Source organism: Bombus terrestris, chromosome 7 (genome assembly GCF_910591885.1).
Source record: "Bombus terrestris chromosome 7, iyBomTerr1.2, whole genome shotgun sequence".
In the NCBI taxonomy this organism is placed as follows: Eukaryota; Metazoa; Arthropoda; class Insecta; order Hymenoptera; family Apidae; genus Bombus; species Bombus terrestris.
Window position 1 is genome coordinate 9141220 of NC_063275.1, and position 22230 is coordinate 9163449.

Genomic DNA, 22230 nt, shown 5'->3' on the forward strand with positions numbered 1-22230 from the left:
ATACTATGAAAGTTTATTTAAAGTTTATTTATACGTTAAATTTCTTTATCTGCAGAATATAAATTTGTGTTATTGAAAAATTATAACGAAAATACAAAATAATGATCAATCAGTTTTTGTTCAAATATAGTGATTAAACGAGCGTTGCTCTCATTAGTGAATAAGTCGGGAAAATCATTTCCTGGCTATCGAGATCGCCAACCAAGTATTACGCCATCGAATTTTTAATCGTGGGAAAATTTAACAGAGAGAAATGACGCAATAAGAATTAACGCAAGAATCTCGTAATGCATTCACTGAAATTAGAAGAAGTGAAGTTGAATACTTTAAAATGAAATTAATATAAATATTGCCAATCTGTGTCTATCGTAGTATATTTTTTTCCTACTTTAATATGTGAAACAAACTATGACATTCTAATTAATATGAATTACAAGGTAAAACGTTTTTGTAAAACAATCCTAGAAGAATAGAAGAAAGAGAGTAACATTTCTAATTTCTGTTCCATCATATGACAAAATAATTGTGTATATTTATGACTAAGAAGATTTGTTATCTCTTACAAGATAGCTGATTTTTTCTTGAATAGTTATCATAGTATAATAGAAAAAGGTAACTAACAGTGTTTTGAATATTTTCATAATCAATCAGATACGAATGACCAGTCCAGTATAGTGGAGAAGGAATCCAGGCATCGAGTATTTGAATCGTTTGATTAATGCAGCTTTTGCATCGATAAGCGGTAATGCAAACTGGTTTTTCGTTTCTTGCATACGATTTTTTTATGTTAAGTCTGGATCGGTTGACAACGGTATACAAGTTCTGTCGTTCAAAATAAATGATCGTTTACCTAAGCAAAATTACGATAACGCTACTGTAGAAGCTATGATGAAACATGCCCCTTTATACAGATAATTTATATTGATTTATGTCTTTTTATATTATTTACTGATGTTTACATTTTATTTGTTTATTAGGTTTATCTTTCAAGCGTGTTTTCTGTTTAGCTGTCTTAAATTATGTACACATGTTTAAGTTGTGTTGATAATTATCAGTAACTATGTTAATAATGACTTATATAACTATATTGTATACCAATAATTGAACAGAGTAGGTGAGAAATTGAATTATCAATATATTTCAAGTATTTCTAACGCTAATAAGTAATGCTATTATTCCGATAGCAATATGTGCTAGCATTCTAATAGCAATAATGTCATAATTTATTGAAATTTAATCGAAATACAAAAAAGCATCGTAGCCATAGAATTGTTAATAACGTTTCGTGATTCATACAGTTTTAATGCAGTTATTGTATAATTTCTGGCCTTAATATTGGACAATTGTAACAGTATCAGAGAAAGAAAAAATAATTCTGACAGTAATTATTCTTAATAATCTTTCAATAAATTATCACATCAAACATATAAATGATTTTTGCTTATCATGTACGAATTTCAATAGGTATACAAGTCAAACGTATACAAATTAAAAATTCGACGTATTGTGATTAAATAATCAATTTTTCTATATTTAAAATATCTATGCCGTGCAAGTATAGAAACATAAGTACAACGTATTAAAATCTGTTGAAAGTACTAAAAATATTTCAAAAGTTTGCAAATTATTAAACTGAATTAGATCAATACGTTTAATACGTTGATCAAAATCTCACAATAACAATACAAAATATAAAAAATTAATATATTACAAGTACATTATTATAATTAACGTTCTGAATATAACAAATAAAGCAAAGTTCGCAAATCATTAATTTTCTTATTTAGATCAATGCATCCGATAATATTAACTGAAATTTGTTGGAGAAATCAATCATTATTACCAGTAAATCGTGGCAATCGAGTCTTAGAGTCTTTCAGAACAGTGAAAGAATTTAGCGTACCAATCTTGTTAGCAATTACCGATCTGGCTGCAGATCACTTATACCTATTCCTAGGTTCGCATATTTTTTTATCAACAATATCGACGTATTTCCTTATACTGTTTCATTCATGCTTCACTGGACACCAATCTTTTCTCCACGGACATAATCTCAAAGTTTCTTAATACACGTTTAGGTGGCGAATCACGTACATGTAAGACGAAAATATGTGGGAACAGTTTTTTCGAATATTACTGTTAACATGAAATTTATGTTTTGCGGCGAGTCGAATAATTACAGTGCAATTGAATTACTTAAGATGTCATGACGTTGTGAAATTGCTACGTTGGTATGTCTTTCTGACATGCAACGTGATAAGCGTATATTATATAATTTACTCGATACTTTAAAATTAGTGCAACTAATTATTGGCGAAGTTTATGATACTATCTTTGAGGGATATTTAACAATAATGACGGTTGCAATAATAGAAAGAGCATTAAAATATTGTCTATTTTGTCGATAGTAGCAGGAATATTAAAATTTAACATTTTAGACATGCTGTATGCTGTATGTTGATTATTGCTTCATTTCTTTATATATTTTTACATACATTTATTGATTATTTCTCTTTAGTCACAAGAAAAGAGGGACAAATCCAATAATCATTATTTTTTGATCTTTCATTTTTCATATTTGTTCAGTTTTTTTAATTCTAAACGTAAATGGTGGAGGAAAAATGAAAAATAATTTTGTTAATTAAGATAGTAATCAATATAAGCGTTGGAGTAATATATTTTAGTGTTTAGAGTTGCCGTGAATTATAATTTATGAATAATTAAAGCTATTAAGCGTTGAACCTTGTTTGTTCATATCGAATACCTTCGCTTATGATACTTCACCTCTTTAATTAATTTATTCTTTTTTTTTTAAACCTGCTATATTCTTTGGGCCATTTTTGACCAAATTGCGTTCTTTAGTGTTAAAAAATTTATTAAATTTAAGGACAATATGAAAGAGTATATATGTGTGTGTGTGTGATTTCTTGGTGCAATTTTATGCAGAGGTCTTTTTTGAAGTACCAAAAATGTTCTCGTTTATTGAAACGTGAACAGGATTTTTAATTTTCTGACTATAAGTAATTTACTTCCTTTATTGCGATGTGAAACAATAAAATTGGAATGAAAATATGACGCAGAAATATAATCATCTTAAATACTAATAAAGTTGAAATCCAAACTATTTTTTTTTAATATTTTTACGACAATATTAGAATGATATTACGTTATTATTAGCTACCTTTTTAATTAAATTTTTAATTTACAAGCTTCAAGAACAAGTTGGTGACAATTCTTTCCGACGTAGTCGAGAAAAAAGACGTGACGAAGGTCGGCCACGTATCTACGTCGGCAGTGTAAGAGTAGTTCCGTATATTATGATGTAACCTACACGATTAGCGTAATTCTATTTATTCATAGATACGTCAGTGCACGCGACGTTCCTGGTATCACACTATCCGCTTTTGCACGACGGCAAAAGTTGCACGCGATATTTCCTCAAGTTCTATGTCCGCGCACCAAACATTTTCTCACGTAAGAGGCAAGGCATTAAATTTCCTTGAAATAAAAATTGATAATATGTAGATGAAAAATTTCCAAATTAATAATTATTGTATTATTGATAACGAACTTATATTTTAACGCCTTTTTATTAGTTTAGTTGATAAATGGATATATCCGGCTTGCGCAATTTAAATATGCCAAGACATTTATGCAATTGGACATTAATACCATGTAGTTATTATTAGACTATGGATGAATATAAATTTATGATAAATTTAAATATACAAAAATGTACAAAATACGTGTAACATGTAAGAACATACGAGCATCTAAAATATGTAAAACATTTGCTACGATATTTGTGGATAAATTTTCGCAGTCCAATTATTATTTGCTTCAGTATATCTACTTTTTTAGAAGATTTTTATTTGTATTTTCTGAAATTCAAAAACTTATTAGTGCGACTCGACTTGTATTTTATGAATTTATGGAACTAATTTAAAGAAACGCAGTGATATATTTTACTGCGCTGATTGCAAATGCCCACAGACATAATATTAATATTAATTGGTATTCTTCTGAATATTAAAATTATAACTCCTAGAAGATCTTAAGAATCAACTGAGTATTAGATACTTGTAATTCATAATACAAAATTTCATTTGCTGTATGTTTATAAATTTTTCTGTGCATACACGTATATGTACGTATATTTTAATGTACTTTATCTTTAAATTTCTTTCTTTTAAAATAAGCCTTTGTTTTAAAAATATGTACGCACGTTTTATTATAAAAATAAAACTTCTCAAATCTTTAATTATCTAACCTTTCACTAAAGCAAATCACGAAATATAAAAATAACTAATCACACCATCATCATCTTTGTTCTACAAATAAATTTTCTCAAATTTAGTTCCAGATTCTACAAAAATTATTATGTCCTGTGTACAAATAGATCTTGTGGGATGAAATTTAAGAAAATTTATTCGCGCAGCAAAGATGCTGATAATGTGATTAGTTATTTTTACATTCTACGATTTACTTTGGTGAAGGGTTGGATAATTAGAAATTTGCAAAAGCTTCATTTTTATAATAAAACATTTGAATAGAAGTATGATTTTGTATTTTAATATCCCAATGTTGATCATTACAAAGTTGCGTTATTTCTGTGACAAATAATGAATCTTTTAATACACTTAATGGAATAACGATATATTCAATGGTAAATAATAAAATTATGCGAAATTCATGAAATTTGACAAATGTCATAAAAATACTGATAAGCATAAATTCAGAATAAAGAAAACCCTAAGTCATGCCCCAAAGAGTTAGCTCCGCAGTTACGATATCGATTTATTGTAATCTCGAATTCCTATCGACAGAATATTCAATTGAGTATATCTCTTGCACGTCATCACGGATTAGAAAATATGCACGTACGATCTGTTACATAACTTCACGAAGATTGCGGGAAGACTGTAACACGAAGGTATATATTTCATTTGTGTTTTTCCTGGTGGTAAACTCCATCAAGTATATATACTTTAAGACGTTTGAGAGATTTATTGTCTTACTAACGATTATTTTTTAACTTATATTCCTTTTCTACAACTTCGTTTGTTTATTTTTGTTTCACGGATTATCGACCAGCATACAAAATGATTTATGAAAACATTTGAAAGTATTTGAATCTATCATTAAAAACTTGTATGAACGTATTATCTGACGGATAATAAGGTTCGATGAATGTATCATCTATCGAATGATATTTATGTGCTTTGACGCTTATGCACATTCATATTTTTCTGAATAATTACTGATGACAAGAATTACTAATTACTGATTGATTAAAACAATAGTAACCCGCGTATAAACCATTGTTTGACTTACAAAATATTATAACGAGTACTATACTCGATACTCTATTTTGCATAGTAATGAGAGATAATTATCGTGATTATATTGGTAAAATGTGCAACCGATTAAAATATGTATATAGAAGTTACAAGTTATTCACTGCAAATATACACTGATAATTAGTAAACAATGAATACATGGTATGCTAATAATAGTAGTCACTACCATATAATAAGCGTCAAAAGTCTGATGATCCCATTAAATGTGGAGACTTATTGATATAATGGGCAATCGAATGTTTAAAACTTTGGTAATTTCCATGAAATGTATATACTTATATAAATATATGTAGTTTGAAATTCAAAATATTTTGTATAAGACTTATAATATTATACATATATTTGTCATAAAAATTCATTCAGATAAACTGAATATTTTTTCATATACGTTTTCCTGCATTTTTGTATTAATAACATGTTTATTTTAGAAATGATTTAATTTCAATGTTCGTGGAAATTTAAATATAAATTGTGTTAGTTATATTAAATTAAGTTAAGAAATTGTTCATTTTTCATTTACCGATAAGAGTGTAATATCGAGATAGATATTAATAATAAATCTCATATTTCGTTTATTAAATCTAAAGCAGTATATTTACGTCATATAGCTTGATCAAGTCTTGACAGACTTACAGAGTTAATTAGTGTCTACCAACTAACGTATTACATAATGAGAAACTTGAATTTATTAATTTTAAAACAGTTATAAAAAACCGGATAATTCTACATAATCATGCCGCATTAGATCTTGAAGTTTGGAGTGCAGCAGTAAATAGGATGAAATATGTTATCATTTTGAGTAACATTTTCATTTACAAAATGAACACAATGGTAGTTGTGTCTTTTTTATTTGCATATTATTACCTATTACGGTGTTATATTAATATTACCACACAGACAGAGAAACGTCATGATGTAGACAGTTTTTACAATTATGTAATGTTGAGTGTATATATATATACATTCACTTCACAATAGTATAAGTATCAATGATAGAAAATATTTTCTGTACTTGTTTGATGTTTTCATAATCTTCAGATAAATATAACTATAATAATAATAATAATATAATAATATAACTATAATAATATAACTATAATAATAATCTGTAAACGAATATAATTACAAATTTTATAAAAAAGTTAGTATCTTTTAAATTGTGGTTTTTAACAAAATTTCTTTCTTACTCTGCTGTAAAATTAGTTAAATATTAAATTTAATGCTTACCGAATAAGTATTTCCTTTTCAGTTATTAAACAAATTATAGTCTTAATTTCTTTCACGCTACATAATATATAATAAAAATATAAAAAAATTATTCTAAATTGCTTCAAATTAACAAAATTATCTTCTTCATTTTAACAAAATTGTATAGGCCAAACTTTTGTGCATTCTTTGTACTATCTTTTAAATTCGATTTTCACACTTTTTGCAACTTTTCCTTTAAGAATTATCACTGTTTAACAAGCTGTATTCTTCTGTGAATTGATCTTTGACGAAAATACATTGATATAATTACAAAATACAAAATTTCCATTTTTCTTTATCTGTTCTTTATGTTCATCTAGATCGGAAGTGCAGCATAGTCTTATTGCTAAGAAATAATATAATTAATAATTTTTTATTTTATTTTTATTTTAACTTTATAATCTTATATATAAATATAAATTTTATATAAATTTGTTGCGTTTAAATCAATAGATACCTTTCGAAACTTGTTTCCTTAACGTTTCTGCATTTTCACAATCAATGCACACGCGCATCAAGTAAAAAAGAAGACATACAGAAAAATGAAGATGCAATCGCGTCTTCATTTGCTATCTCTGCCATTTACCTTTCAACAGCATTTGAACTATCTTACTAAGTCTGTCTGATCTTCGTTTTAATACCACATGATTATCATCCATTCCGATGACTAATTATATGAAGTGAAATGCGTCTTGAAGGACGTGGAGAATCAAACGGTAAAAATGAACTTCTTCATCCCCGACGACAAACGAAACGATCGAATCCGGATTAATCGCACGCTGAGATATGTGTAGCGTACAACAATCAATAATAAAAGGTCACATTGTTTATATTGTCCAAGTCCGTTAGTTCTATCTGATACTTTTTCATGTTGAAGATATGTAGAAATATGCGGAGTTCTTCATGCTTTTTATTTCTTCAATAAAATTAAATCGAACAGATTGTTAGAACGTAATGATTAAATGAAATTGACTGGAGAAAAGCAAAGCTGCCATGAAGACAGTGATGAAACTTCAGTTTTCTTCAATATCAATTTATAATAAAAATATCAGAAATTTACTACCAATTATTACGAATTATTATAACATTCGTGTAATCTTCTGATATGAGTTTCAATTTGGAAAAAATGAATGGAAATCAAATTTAACGAAATATCAATTTAACGGTTGGGAGAAAACATTGTCAAAAGCATCCTCTATTTCATTTGTGTAATTTTTTAACGCAAAAATTATTTTAAGAGGAACTGTAAATAGTAGCTAGAATACCTGAGCTATTTCTAAAAGAGGCAGATTTATGGACGAAGAAACAAGTTACAAACGGTTTCTTTATATTTTTGAATAGTAATGAACACTTCATATCTTGATTTATTGCAAAATTAAAGTGAAACAAAGTAAAGCAAAGGCAAAGTAGGTAGAATATTCCTTTAGAAAGTCAGGTTTAATCGATCACAAAGATTCGGACACTGTATAATTTTAATTTTAAAGCTGTATATTTTCAGCAAACGAAAAAGCACCAACAAAAATACGCTGTACGTAGATAACAGTAGAAAAGAGCTTTTGAATTATTATTTATTGTTTAATGCAAAATTAAAGTGAAACAAAGTAAAGCAAAGGCAAAGTAGGTAGAATATTTCTTTAGAAAGTCAGGTTTAGTCGATCACAAAGATTCGGACACTGTATAATTTTAATTTTAAAGCTGTATATTTTCAGCAAACGAAAAAGCACCAACAAAAATGTATTACATTATGTTATACTACGCGGTACGTAGATAACAGTAGAAAAGAGCTTTTGAATTATTATTTATTGTTGCTTAAATATTAAAAGAAACACCGAAGAAGAGATATTTTTTATAAAACTAAAACTAACATAACATAACATAAAACTAAAACTAACAACGGTTATTCACGAAAGTTTAATATTTAGTTGGGTAGCTCATATGTTTGATGACATAGCGTAAACGTTTTAGCGTAATGGAAATAAATTTTTTTATATAATTGACATTGATATGTTTTTATATTGCATTCCTCTTACAAATGTATTTTTAATTATACTTCAATATACCCGCTGTTTTACGATTTGACTTTTTCTTTCCGTTGTGTAATATTAGTAATTGTCGCATTTCAAAACTTGTATATCGGCTTTCGCTACTCACTCAGAACAAATCTTTAATCGAGCTAAATCATAGTTGCAATCTGAGCTCAGGCTTGAACGAAGTACTTTTTTACAAACGTTGTATACAAACAGTGACAATGCTTAGTGGAGAATTAAACTAAGAAGTTCCTTCATGTACGTCTTGTATTAAACTTTGAAACTTTTTGTGGCATTAGAATTCGCCCTTTGTCAATATTTCTTTCAATATTTAGACAATAACAAATAATAACTCAGAGGTTCTTTTTCCATTGTTAGGTATGTAATGAAGTGTAATATAATATAATATACGTTTGTTGGTCCTTGTACGTTTACTACAGATACAGAGCTTAGAAATTGAAATTGTACAATGATCAAATCTTCTTGACACCGACTGCACGTACTTACGCCCTTTAAACAAAACGTGATAGAGATAAACAAAAAAGAACGGTAATTGTAATGCAAAATATTAGGTTGATGCATTTCAAATATCGTTTGTCCAAAGGCCAGGTTCAACAAAACAATGCAAGACTATCATCAATGGTTATAGATCGCATCGAAGAAGAAGTAGAAGTGTGTTATAAATTATATCTTCATACATTAAATATTACGAAGATTTATAATAAAAATATCAGAAACTTACTACCAATTATTATGAATTATCATAACATTCGTGTAATCTTCTGATATGAGTTTAAATTTGGAAAAAATGAATGGAAATCAAATTTAATGAAATATCAATTTAACAGTTGGGAGAAAACATTGTCAAAAGCATCCTTTATTTCATCTGCATAATTTTTTAACGCAAAAATTATTTTAAGGGGAACTGTAAATAAAAAAGGTAGAACAATTCCATGGCAAAAATTTTTCTGATTCTGGAACCTTAGTTACCTAGAGTTACAAATTTGAGACAAAACTACTTAATTATAATTTAATATGGTCTTGTAAACTTTTATTTGAAAAGTCGACATTTTATGTGCATTAGCCTAATATCATCGTTTAAGGTGTTCATGACTAAAGCTATAAAGGATTATATCAATTTATCAGGAATTGATTCTTCAACAGATTTCTTTCACAGTTGGATAGCATAGATCTGTAGGATAATCGTAAAATCCGAGGATTATGTAATAAAGTTTTATAAATTGGTTTGCGCGGGTCAGGAACTTATAAGAACCAGAGAAAGAGTGGAAAGTAAGCCCTGGAGGGCAGCGCGCGTTCGATTGCGCCACTCTACTCTTAAAGTTCTCTCTTGTGCACAACTGCGCTAAACTTGGAAACGGGTATATACAAGTGGCAATTATTAGAAGAACATTCGATATCTCGTTGCTGCGGAAAGGCTCGTTTAATCTACTTTTACGGGCCTCTAGTAAAGCGTGCCGGTCGGTTCGCCGATCTCGAAAGGCTGCGGCACGACGACGTCCGACGTCGATATCTCTCGCTTGGTCGATCGGATTTATGTTTCCTTTTGCCGATTTATGTCAAACTTTAATTAATAAGGAATTATTTTTTTCCTTATTTTATTATCAATGAAACTCTTTTTTTCAAATACATATTATGGTTGTTAGATATAGGGAAATGACTACGTACATAGAGTGAATCACGAAAGTATCCGAATACTCTTAGACACCTTTTATGAATACATTATCTATGTTACATAAAACATTTTTAAGTTTCATTAGCACTGTGATAAGATCTGAGTGTCTCAATGACAATGCTAAAGTTTGAAACAAACCTGAAAATAACACATATATATACAAATTATGAAATATAATAAATATTAGAAGTATGTGTATATTTCATGTAGATCATAAAAGTTATTTAAGGTAACTACTCATGTTGCATATTAATTTTGTATTAAAAAAATATTGTATTCGCAGTAAATGTCTTGTAACTTTTATACACATTTTCAGATTAATTTCAAATATCGATATAATTATGGCAATCATGTGACACTGTAATGCTAATAAAATTTCAAAATGTTTCATATAATGTACACAATATATGCATAAAAGCTTTCTATGACGAATGTTCAAGTAGTCACAATATAGCCACTCTTATATAGCTTTAATGAAAGTTTTAATGTTTATAGTTTTGAAATATTAAATTGTTCGTTATTGCATTATGATTCTTATTGAATAATAGGAGTAAGTGTACATATAAATGTGTAAGATATTAAACAACATCAATATTATTCAATAACATGAACAATATGAATAATGTTGAAGTTTGAGACTGATGTGCATATAACAAATGCTATCCAGCACAGTATATATAGATTTTACGCGTACGTAAAATCAAAGCATTCAAGATTTCTGTTTAGAAGCACTAGAGATAATTAACCTAGAAGTAAACGATGTGAAAGATTTAAATGCTAATTTCCATTTCACAGAACAATGAATTTGATAGAAATCTCTGACGTCCTGGGAAATAAAGATATAAAGTGTTAATATAAAAACTATCAGCCTATTACAGTGCAAATGAAATCTGTATTGAACAAATAAGAAATAAACTAAATAGGTTTAAAGAATCTTAATAATTAAATATCTTTAATGTTCTGTATACAGATTGCTTCAAATATCGAGATATCAAAATCAAAATTAAGATTAGATTAATCAACAATTTTAAAAAGTTTCAAATCAGATGTCTTATATTATTCTATATAAAACTTACAAATGTTTATATATTATTTCTTTTTACTACGATCCCAAAATTGCTACATTGTGATTGAACAGTTGAAATTATAGTTCTCTAGCTTAACTCTTATTCGTTAACTTAAGTTTTATCACTTTCCTTCTTTTTTTTTTTATTAATTTAGAATATTAAACATTATCTCATAAATGTCTATATAATATAATATAATTTTACTTAAAAGGTAAAAACACAGGGAACTTTAAATATTTCAACATATCTTCAAAAATGAAAAAATACTAAATAAGACATTTTAACTAAGATAGACAGTATGCATACTCGATATATGTATGTATATAAGTAACATTAACTAACCAATTAAGTATGATAACAACATAACATTAAGTATGATAACAACATAACAGCATAACATAACATGATAACATGTTCTGTGAGCTAAGAAATCGAATGTTTAGGAATAATGAAGTTCAACAAGTAACAATAGACGTCATTAATATCTGTCTCTGAATGATAACGGCGATATCATAGTCTTATGTTTAGTATTATGCATGAACGGTATTCTATGAACAGTGGCGCCGTTCGCTACATGTTTTATCTCGGCTGCTAACTTTTTTTTTTTTGTACGTGGAGAAATCCTCATAGACACTCCGCCGCTGCTAATAATCGGTAACAGCAGAGTAGTGTCGGATTTTTACCGACTAAAACTCCACGATGACCATCCTATGCGTATGACAGGAGTGCTCCAGGAACGTCTTATGAATTGTCTTCAGTTGCACCCCTTTCCCGCGTCCTCTTGTTCGTGCCAGTTCTAATAATTCTTCGACTATTGAATTTGGAGCTAGGGGGGGGGAGCATTGCCCCTAGTGCCATCCCCCCTTCTAGTCGCGGCCCGCTGGGACCGTGGTGAAGTGACTCTGGGCCGCCTGACTGCCATCCCTCTTCGTCGCGTTACCCTACAAGGGTGAGAGTTCTTCCCTCTTTTTCTCCCTGCCCCCTCCTTTACGAGCATAACCTCCTCGCAGAAGAAGCGGCAGCCTCGTAAAAAAATTTCTTTTTTTTTTTTTTTTACGTGGAGGAAATCTTCATAGACACCTTCTCGCCACCCTGTGCGTGGGGCAGGGGACACAGGGCGGCAGCAGAAGGTAGTGCCGGATTCTTACCGGCTAAAACCTCCACTACGTTCAGTATAGTAGACCAGCTGCGAGCAATCGTCAGCCCTGGAGTAGCCTTCACACTTCTGCAAATACATTCACCAAGGCGAGGATTCGAACTCGCTACGCGTTGTCTTTCAGTTTGAGACCTCAACAAGCGTAGCTGGCTGCCCCACTGATACATCCTACCTAAATAGGTACTTAGTACCTAAAATGCAAGCAAAAGTGAATCCTCAAACTTTCACATTTCAATTCTGCTTGCATTTTAGGAAACAAAATGTATTTGTTATGTTTTAAGAAGACGTTTAAAATGAAATTGAGAGGAAAAATCATGCATACCATTTTTTTTCTTTTTTATACTTTGTTGAAATTCGAGATTTTGTTAACATTATAAAAACAGAATTAGGTCGTGAACAGCCAAGAGAACGCATCAGGATTAGTAACGTCCACTGATAAATTATGAACGAAACAATTAGGACGAAAACCACTCATTTAATGAGTTGATAGAAAAAAATGACCTTCTACATATCATGTAAAATTTTCAAATAATTCGACTTTATTTAATGTTTCGTATTTAATAACGTTCCATATCTAATTATCGCTATATATAATTTGGTTAATGAATTGGCAAAGGAAGAAAATAGCATACTAAGTACCTATTTAGGTAGGATGTGTCAGTGGGGTAGCCAGGTACGCTTGTTGAATAGGCTAGCGAACTGTCCTGTTTTTGCGTCCAGGCTTTCAGGACATAAATTAAAACATCGCACATAACCTCAGCGCAACAGCGGCTTAAATTTAACTAACTATAATAGGCGTAAAAAAAAAAAAAAAAAAATGTAATAATGCATGGCTACGTCGTACCGTCGCGTATCGGTACTTTTGCCTGTACCACCCTACAATTAGAATTCAGCGTTTATTCTGGAAAAAAAACCATGTAAAAACAAATATGTAAAAATCCTGGAATTAATAAACAAAGTTTAAAAAAAAAAAAAAAAGGTACGCTTGTTGAGGTCTCGAACTGAAAGACAACGCGTAGCGAGTTCGAATCCTCGCCTTGGTGAATGTATTTGCAGAAGTGTGAAGGCTACTCCAGGGCTGACGATTGCTCGCAGCTGGTCTACTATACTGAACGTAGTGGAGGTTTTAGCCGGTAAGAATCCGGCACTACCTTCTGCTGCCGCCCTGTGTCCCCTGCCCCACGCACAGAGTGGCGAGAAGGTGTCTATGAAGATTTCCTCCACGTAAAAAAAAAAAAAAAAAAAAATTTTTTACGAGGCTGTCCGCTTCTTCTGCGAGGAGGTTATGCTCGTAAAGGAGGGGGCAGGGAGAGAAAGAGGGAAGAACTCTCACCCTTGTAGGGTGACGCGACGAAGAGGGATGGCAGTCAGGCGGCCCAGAGCCGCTTCACCGCGATCCCAGCGAGCCGCGACTAGAAGGGGGGATGGCACTAGGGGCAATGCTCCCCCCCCCCCCTAGCTCCAAATTCAACAGTCGAAGAATTATTAGAACTGGCACGAACAAGAGGACGCGGGAAAGGGGTGCAACTGAAGACAATTCATAAGACGTTCCTGGAGCACTCCTGTCATACGCATAGGATGGTCATCGTGGAGTTTTAGTCGGTAAAAATCCGACACTACTCTGCTGTTACCGATTATTAGCAGCGGCGGAGTGTCTATGAGGATTTCTCCACGTACAAAAAAAAAAGGCAGGATGCATCAGTCGGAAGATTTATTAGTATTTAATGAGGAACATGCAAAATCAACTTCTTCCAAGCGAATAGTTATTGATAATTACATACAGAGGCGGATTTGAAGCGCATATTCTAGATGTTTAATGGAAATGAAGGAATCAGGAATAACAACGATTAATGAGGTCACGTGCTAATTCAAGGCTAACCGATAACACGAGTAATCGTCTTATTATATCGTAGATACATCGAGTTATGTCATAATCTGAAAACCGATTTCCATAGAATTTTTATTATCAACTCGTCAGCTGATTAGAGATTTCGATGCTGACACACCAATCATGTCACAATTATGAATAATGATAGACAGAACAAATTCAATCGAGCATCATACTTTTGACCACGTACATATGACAATAACAGTACACAGGAAATACGACAATAAAAAATTATTCGTAAGCGTCTATGAAAATTTACCAAAGATGCATTAACAATATGAAGAGCTAAAGGAACAATCAACTGTCACTAGTATACTAGCGCCATGTGTAACTTATCTATTTATGTATTTCTTTAATTACATGCTACCATTATTTTTGTATTTTTCAAATATTCGAAGCCATCGATAACAAAATTATATTTTATGAGTTCTTGTTCGGAACTAGCTGGTAGTTGTATATAGTGTTAATTCTTTGCACTCAGAATGCCAATTACGCTGTCACGATATTTTTGCTGTTATGGATATGAGTTTTATAATTTTATAATCAATTCATGTAAATCTTTTATACATTGCATTTATAATACAAAGCTGATGATAAGGCCTCTGAAATTCAGGGGGCACTTTATTTTTCTCAAAATGAAACATTTTATTTTGGAAAAAATTTCTTAAATAAAAGTGTATAATAATTCCGGGAACGAATTTCTTTTCATTATTACTCGTCTGAGTAATTATTAATAATAATTTAAATAACTTAATCTAAATTAAATAATTGAAAGTTGGTAATAATTAAAAACATTGTGAGATATAAACATATATTAATACAATGATATACATGAGTATATGTATAGATGACAAAAACTAACGTTTCTTAATCATAGCAAACTGATAAAGGAAATAAAGTAATCATAAACTTTCTGCCAGAAATTCGCGTTTCAATTAACGAGTTGATGAAAAGAAACGTTGAAATGGTTTTCAAGTGCAAGGCGTTAATATTTGTTCCACTAATCTGAAAGAAGTTCTACTATATTACTTCAGACCAAAGCTGAATCACCGAAAAATGATTTCCATCGCGCAGATGAAGCGTACAACTATAAGAATGTACAGTGGAACTCCATTTATTTGAACACGTGATGGGCAAAGATTCATTTAAGTTCACTAATTTTCTTCTCTATCTATTATTTTTCATTCGCAGGAATTCATATTCGGATTAATGGAGTCAGTTAATCGACTATTAACGAAAATGTCATGTGAGTAAATAATGGAGTTCTACCGTCGTAATTGCCTGAACTAAAACGCTTATTTTCAGAACGTACGTAGCCATGATGAACGGAGAGGGGTACAAACGATAACTATTTAAACATGACAACAACGCATAGCTTTTATCACTTACTCTTGAACAGCGGAGAGATTATAGTAATTCCCTTGTTGTTGTTGTTGATGATGATGCTGGTAGAGTTGGGTATCGGACGACAAGATCGTTGAGACTACCCGACCGCGGTTATCGTGAACACGATGTTCCTGGTGAATACGCGGATGAAGCTCCTCCAACGAAATGAATTCCTGTGGCTCCTGACTCGGGTGGAGGAGCTGCGTATAACTCTGTGCCATTTCTTGGGCCACCATCTCCTGATCCGGTGGTCCACGAAAGTATAGAAAATCTTCCAGCTCCTCCTGCTGACGTTGTTGCTGATACTGTTGTTGTTGCTGTTGCTGAAGTTGCGGTTGTTCTTGGCGATAACGATGACCTGGAGAATGTTGCTGTTGATGTTGATGGAGGTCGCAGGTATTCACGCAGGTGCCATCGCCGACCATAACATCGTTCTCCACGACACCACCGCTATCTGGCAGTAATCCACCCTCGTCTGAAGATTCATAAAGCCGTGTTCTTTTACCCGGATCCTGATTTCGCTACGGCCGCGTCCTAAAGTGGTTGCAACATGCGAATAGATCGGGACAAGACGAGTTCACGTGTTCGTGGAACGTGAACGATGCGCGTTTGAATCTTTTTGACCGAGCCATCGGAATGTCCCTATAAGGGAATCGTTTTATCGCGCTAAAGAATACTTTTCAATCTCCATATCAACGACTCTGCTCGGAGCAAATGGTCGAAGATTCCTCTCCTCGTCGATATATTTTAACGAAAACAACGATGCAACGACAGGAGTGACAATGAAACGACGATTTAAGGACGGAAAGAATGAAAATTTGCATGCGGGCGAATTTGATAGTAATCGGTTTTCTAGTTCGAAAACTGGAATGGAATCGATTCGTATCACATTAATGAATAGATCATGCAAAAATTAAAAGAATTCGAATCTTGGATGGATTGAAAAATTATGGTAATGGATTCGTGCCACGTTAATGAATGCGCCACTCAAAAACTAAAAGAATTAAGATTATTATTAGAGATTATAGTAACCTCTTTATTGTTACTGTTAATATAATGATCTTTATATTGTAAGAAAAACTATCAATGATTAATCCTATCAACAAGAACTTGGCATAATTTGTACATCGAACTTTTTCTTCGAATCCACACGCAGTCAACGATGCCATAAAATTTCTCGTACTAGGAGCTACATTTTTTAAGAGCGATGAAATTTATTTAACAATCTTTGATTCTAATTTACGAAAGATGACTTTTTAAATTGCACGCCTTACACATTTACAGGTATTTTAAATAATTCGTTTAAATTATTTGATTCACCGAATCGCAATAAATATTCTTTGAGTTCTTATCGCCAACCTTGTTGCACGCGATTAAGGAGAAATAAATATGCTAATGATATATTATGCATTTACTACTAAATCATGTAATGGATTATGTAATAAATGATCTCTACACAATTAATTAATTTTACGTATAATTATTACTATTTAAAATTGATGAAACTATGAACCATATTATGGACGCTGTTTTTAAACACGAAGAAGATTAGTCATTTTTCTTGTTTCCAACTTTCTTCCCTTTTTGTTTACTATTCTTGGGCGTATCTCCAACTCAATTATGATCGTGTTTATTTAAAACATTTCTGAACTTAGAAAATAATATTAAAACTTTTTAAATTAATAATAACATAAGTAGAAACTATCATATTTTATTATAATACACAAAATTGGGACTGTAGTTCTCGACAAAGGTAATGGTATATGTATATAGTAATGAAATTAAATAGTTTTATTATAAAAATAGAATAATCTCAAGTGGAAATTCAAATTATATTAATAAAACAAAAAGGTTAGTGCCATATTATTAACAAAGATCAAATCATCATATAAAGTGAATTCAAGATAGCGCGAAACAATCGCAACTGGAAAAGAAGAACAAATTGTCGAAAATACAATAAATGAAAGAGATTAAATATTAATAATATATAAGAGATAAATTAATACTTGACGAGCATTGTGTGATAGATCTGCTCAAAAAGATTTCAAGCCGAAATTCATGTAAATTATTATGCGTTCGATTAGCAAAGAAATATATATTGGTTCTTGTACTTTCACAATCTGGTAATTATAGAACAGGATGAAAATATCGTCTGACCTGTAGCGGAATAATCATGCAAAACTGTATTTGTATGTTAAAGTAAAAACAATGCTGCATTTCGGTATTATTGTTTCTTGAAGAAATAAACTTTATTCTATTGGCCTCTTTAACAAATAATTAACAAATAATTTCTCACGCGTTAGGAAATTGTCAATTTTCTGCATTTGCGGATGGCGGAAATAGAGAACCAGACCTTTGACATTAGGTTGTCGTACGATGATTAACAAGAAAGAACTAAGTGAATATTCCAAGCCGATTATAATCGTTTTCGATATGAAACAGCATGCCGCTTAAGGATTGGGATTAACGTTACAGTACACTGTTAATTTTTCTAGCATACGGGATTTGTACGCCATCCAATTTTTCGAATTTAGAGTGATCCTAATTTTAATACACATGTGGTTGTATGAAATGAATGCGAGAATCGAGAAAACAAAATGATAAAATTTACGAAATGGTAGATAGAATATTTCCACTAACGAGTACAACGCTTTGCATGTATGAAGAATGTTATGATCAATTATAATACTCATTAAGCTTTAGTAAAAATATAAATTGCTGCTCCTCCGTCGTTGTGCGATTTACATTTTCTCCTCAGCTAAACCTAATCATATTTCCATTTTTAACTCACATGCTCACATGATGGGCAGGTATCATCTTGAAGAGATAACTATTATATGTGGTTAATCTACGTCCTGTATCGTGAAGAATAGCCAGCAGATACTCGTTTAATGGACCTCGAAAAATCGTTGAGATAATTAAATTTTCACGGCAACAATGTTTTGCCATTGTGCGAAGACAACGAGGTTCGGAATCATTAGCGCGTTGGTAGACGGATAACAAATTGGCGAAGAATCAGGGGGCTAACATGGTCTATGGCGAATCGTACGCCTTCAACCGCACATTAATTGCACCTCTCTGGCTGACAGACAATTTCGTATTTTTATGGCATTTCGCCTGTGTGCACGTGTTAATATGTCAGTGTAAAGCGACGGCTGTTGCAAGAGCCCATTGACCCTCCACGTAGAATGCCTTAGTGATACGAAATGATGTAATTCTCCCCTAATTAACACTACCTTCATTGCTTTTAATTTGATAAAAGAATCATTCATTTGATGACCGTACTAGATGTTGTGAGACGGGTATCATAAAATTGTTGTGAATGAAATTCTAAGAAGAAACACAGATGAATGTTGTGTTTAGCGTAATAGGGAAATTAACGTAATTTAAATTTTTGGCTTTAGAATAATAACATCGTTTCCTATATTTTATTAAATAGTAAAAAGAGAAACGTTTTTAAAACTACAATTCTTGATTTTTAAATAAAAATATAATTTCTTTCATTCATTTCTAACTAGATAGAGGAAAGTTAAAAAAAAAGCTGCAGTTTAGAAGTTTGAAACATTATGAAAAATATGTATATACTTTCTGTCTATATAAATCTCTTAGATACAAGCTTGTACATCGTGTGTGTAGAATATATGAAAGAAAATGTTAAGTTATCTCTGAAATAAATAGGAATAAACTTTAAAAATTGGTAGAAGTGAGTTTAATGAATGAGTTGTTCATCATACTTTGTATTATGAAATATTCATTATGCAACTTGCTCTCCATGAAGTTGTGTAAAGAAACGAAGACAATTGTGTTCCAAATCAAGGACGAGATCAAGCAATTTTAACATGAAAATTTAAAAATAGTCTTTCCATTTTTATTTCTGAACATAGAAAGACAAATAATTGCATGAAATATAAAATAAAGCGTAAGGAAAATATAATTGCTCATTATTTAAACAGTGAAAAATAAACTTTATATAATTTGTATGTAACACAATATATTATATGTCATATAAATTTTAGTACAATCCTAAAAAGAGATTAGAGTGGATTATAAAATTTTCAAGCAATGTCAGAAAATATTTTTAAGTGATATATAAGTGTTACATAAATGAAAATATGTTAAGTACGTAATAAGAAATAATGTAGAATCAATGTCATTTAGGAACAATAAAATGATCGTGAAAGTTGATCGTATAAGAAGAATCAAGATTATAGGTTGTAATCACTCCAAGCAACTTCTAGCAGAACTCTTAATCGACTACATTTGGTTAGAAAAACATGTTTAACCCATGACGCATGTGTATACTGGGTCGTTTACGACCAGTAGTTTTAAGTAATTCTTCGTCTTTTTCCATATTTCCGTTCAAATTTTGCTTTGCTTAAAAAGATTGATATAATATGTAGTAATAAAAATTATTGCGCAGTGTTCTAGAAGCTTGGAAAATGATTCACGAATTTCGGGGAATTTTTTAAAACACAGAAACTTAAAAAATTTACATGAATTTAAACGACCCAATATACAGACAACGTCAGTAAAAATAAGATTGCAGACATTCGAGTCAAATATGGTTAAAATCAATGTTCAAAACCAATTAAAGACATCGATAGCATAAAATTGTTAAAAAAAAATGAGACTAAATTTATTTGTTGAAAATTAAATTAATTTCTTGTTCTTCCTATAACAAAGATATCATAAGGTTCTAATTTCCATAAATAAAATCAACTTAAAGTTAATAAATAACTCAAAATAAATAGTTAACTCTTTACGCAAAATTTGTCAAATATAACTTCCAGGATGCCTTTAGTTATTTCAAATTTAAACTTTCATTAAAAATATATCAAATGTTTTATCTTATCTATTCTAATGGTGTGTCGCATAATGTGGTCAACAGGTTAGAAGGGGGAAGGGGTTCTCGGTGCATAAATAAGTTATTTTTTGGCATATTAACCAGGCCTCGTTCTCGAGAAAATCGAGTTTGAACATTTTTCAAGCATACCTGAAGTTGGACGACTAACAACTGGGTATGAACAAAACAATCAGCAGGAGATTTGAGTAAATTTGAGTAAATTTGAGTAAAATCAGCTGGAGATATATGAGTAAACAATCCACATGACAAAATAAGCCAAAAATGCAGAATGGAAGTTTTCCGTTTAAGGCTCCATTTGTAAGAAAGTAGAGCTTTAATATATTTAAATTGCTTACTGGCCTAATGCGTATATGTTAACACGCGAATAAATTCAAATTTAGTTTTCTCGAAAACGAAGCATTCTGTGAAAAAATGCCATTCTACATTTTCGACTTATTTTTACACGTACAATCACTCGCTAGTCGGTTGACCACGTTATGTGGCTCAGCCTACAACATATTGTTCTATGTCTCTACTATATCAATCTGTATTTCTATAGTATATTATAAAAAAAAGTGATTTTACTGAAATTGTTAATAATGGAATTCTCGTCAAGTAATAAGCAAAACTAGATGAAATATTTAAAAATTCAAGTGCAAGATTATTAAATATTGTTTGCACAACACATCTGGCGTAAAATTCATTCAGTAATTCGATACAACAACGAAAGAAAGAAACTTGTAGACTAATGATTATCATGATGTTGTAATGACACCGACAGTAATTTTGTAACACGACCAGTGTCGTTTAGAAAGACGTTAAAGACGTTAGGAACCAGTGATCTTTTCATCCTATTACATGACACGCAGAAATTTACGCAATTACAAATAAAATCAATAATGATAGCGATGCCGATTTATTACACGAAAAGAAAAGATGATTGGCTTGAAACAATTTATAGTCAAAAGCCGAATTTGCACAGTGTCAAACACGGATGAAATGAGGGTGAAAGCGACGATCATCCCCCATGTCCCAACAAAGTGAAATAGTGTAAATTCGGCTTTAAATTCAATAATATACTTGTTAAATGCCTTTGTCTTTGATGTAGAATCAATATACACGTTTTGAAGTTGCAAAATATATAATTCTATATTTTAATATTTTTACGTATTTAAATATTATTCCTTACTCTGTTAGGAGTTGAACATTATTTTAATTATTTAACGGAATTTCTACTTTGTCCTACTATAGCAATTTTTTTTACTATCTTGTATAACAAGGGCACTAGTAGATGGATTTACATTTAACGCTCGATAATAGCGTTTAATATCCTCTAAACAATACAAGTTTAAAAAATTGTATTCACCTGTCACGAAGATAATGTTAAAATGTAACGTTAGCTTTCGTTTAACCTCGAGTAAAGTAAGCGTTATGACTTCAAATTTTTATCAAATTGCAGCAATAGAAGACACATATTTTAAGTATATAATTATATCATATTATCAAAGAGGGATATTTATAAATTCACAAAATTATAAAAATGATAAAAAGTACAATATCTC

The 22230-nt window shown here is 31.0% G+C and overlaps 1 protein-coding gene across 17 annotated transcripts in view; it reads right to left on the minus strand.

Annotated features, from left to right (window-relative positions):
• LOC100645374 (protein cycle) overlaps positions 1-22230 on the minus strand; it is a 120727-nt gene that overhangs the window by 65385 nt on the left and 33112 nt on the right. For 13 of the 17 annotated variants that reach the window (XM_048407459.1, XM_048407457.1, XM_048407461.1 and 10 more), the window contains one exon: positions 15829-16300. The exons of the other annotated variants lie outside the window; for them this stretch is intronic. In XM_048407459.1, coding sequence (XP_048263416.1) covers positions 15829-16300 — 472 coding nt within the window. The remainder of the gene's footprint in view (positions 1-15828; positions 16301-22230) is intronic. 17 annotated transcript variants of the gene reach the window in all.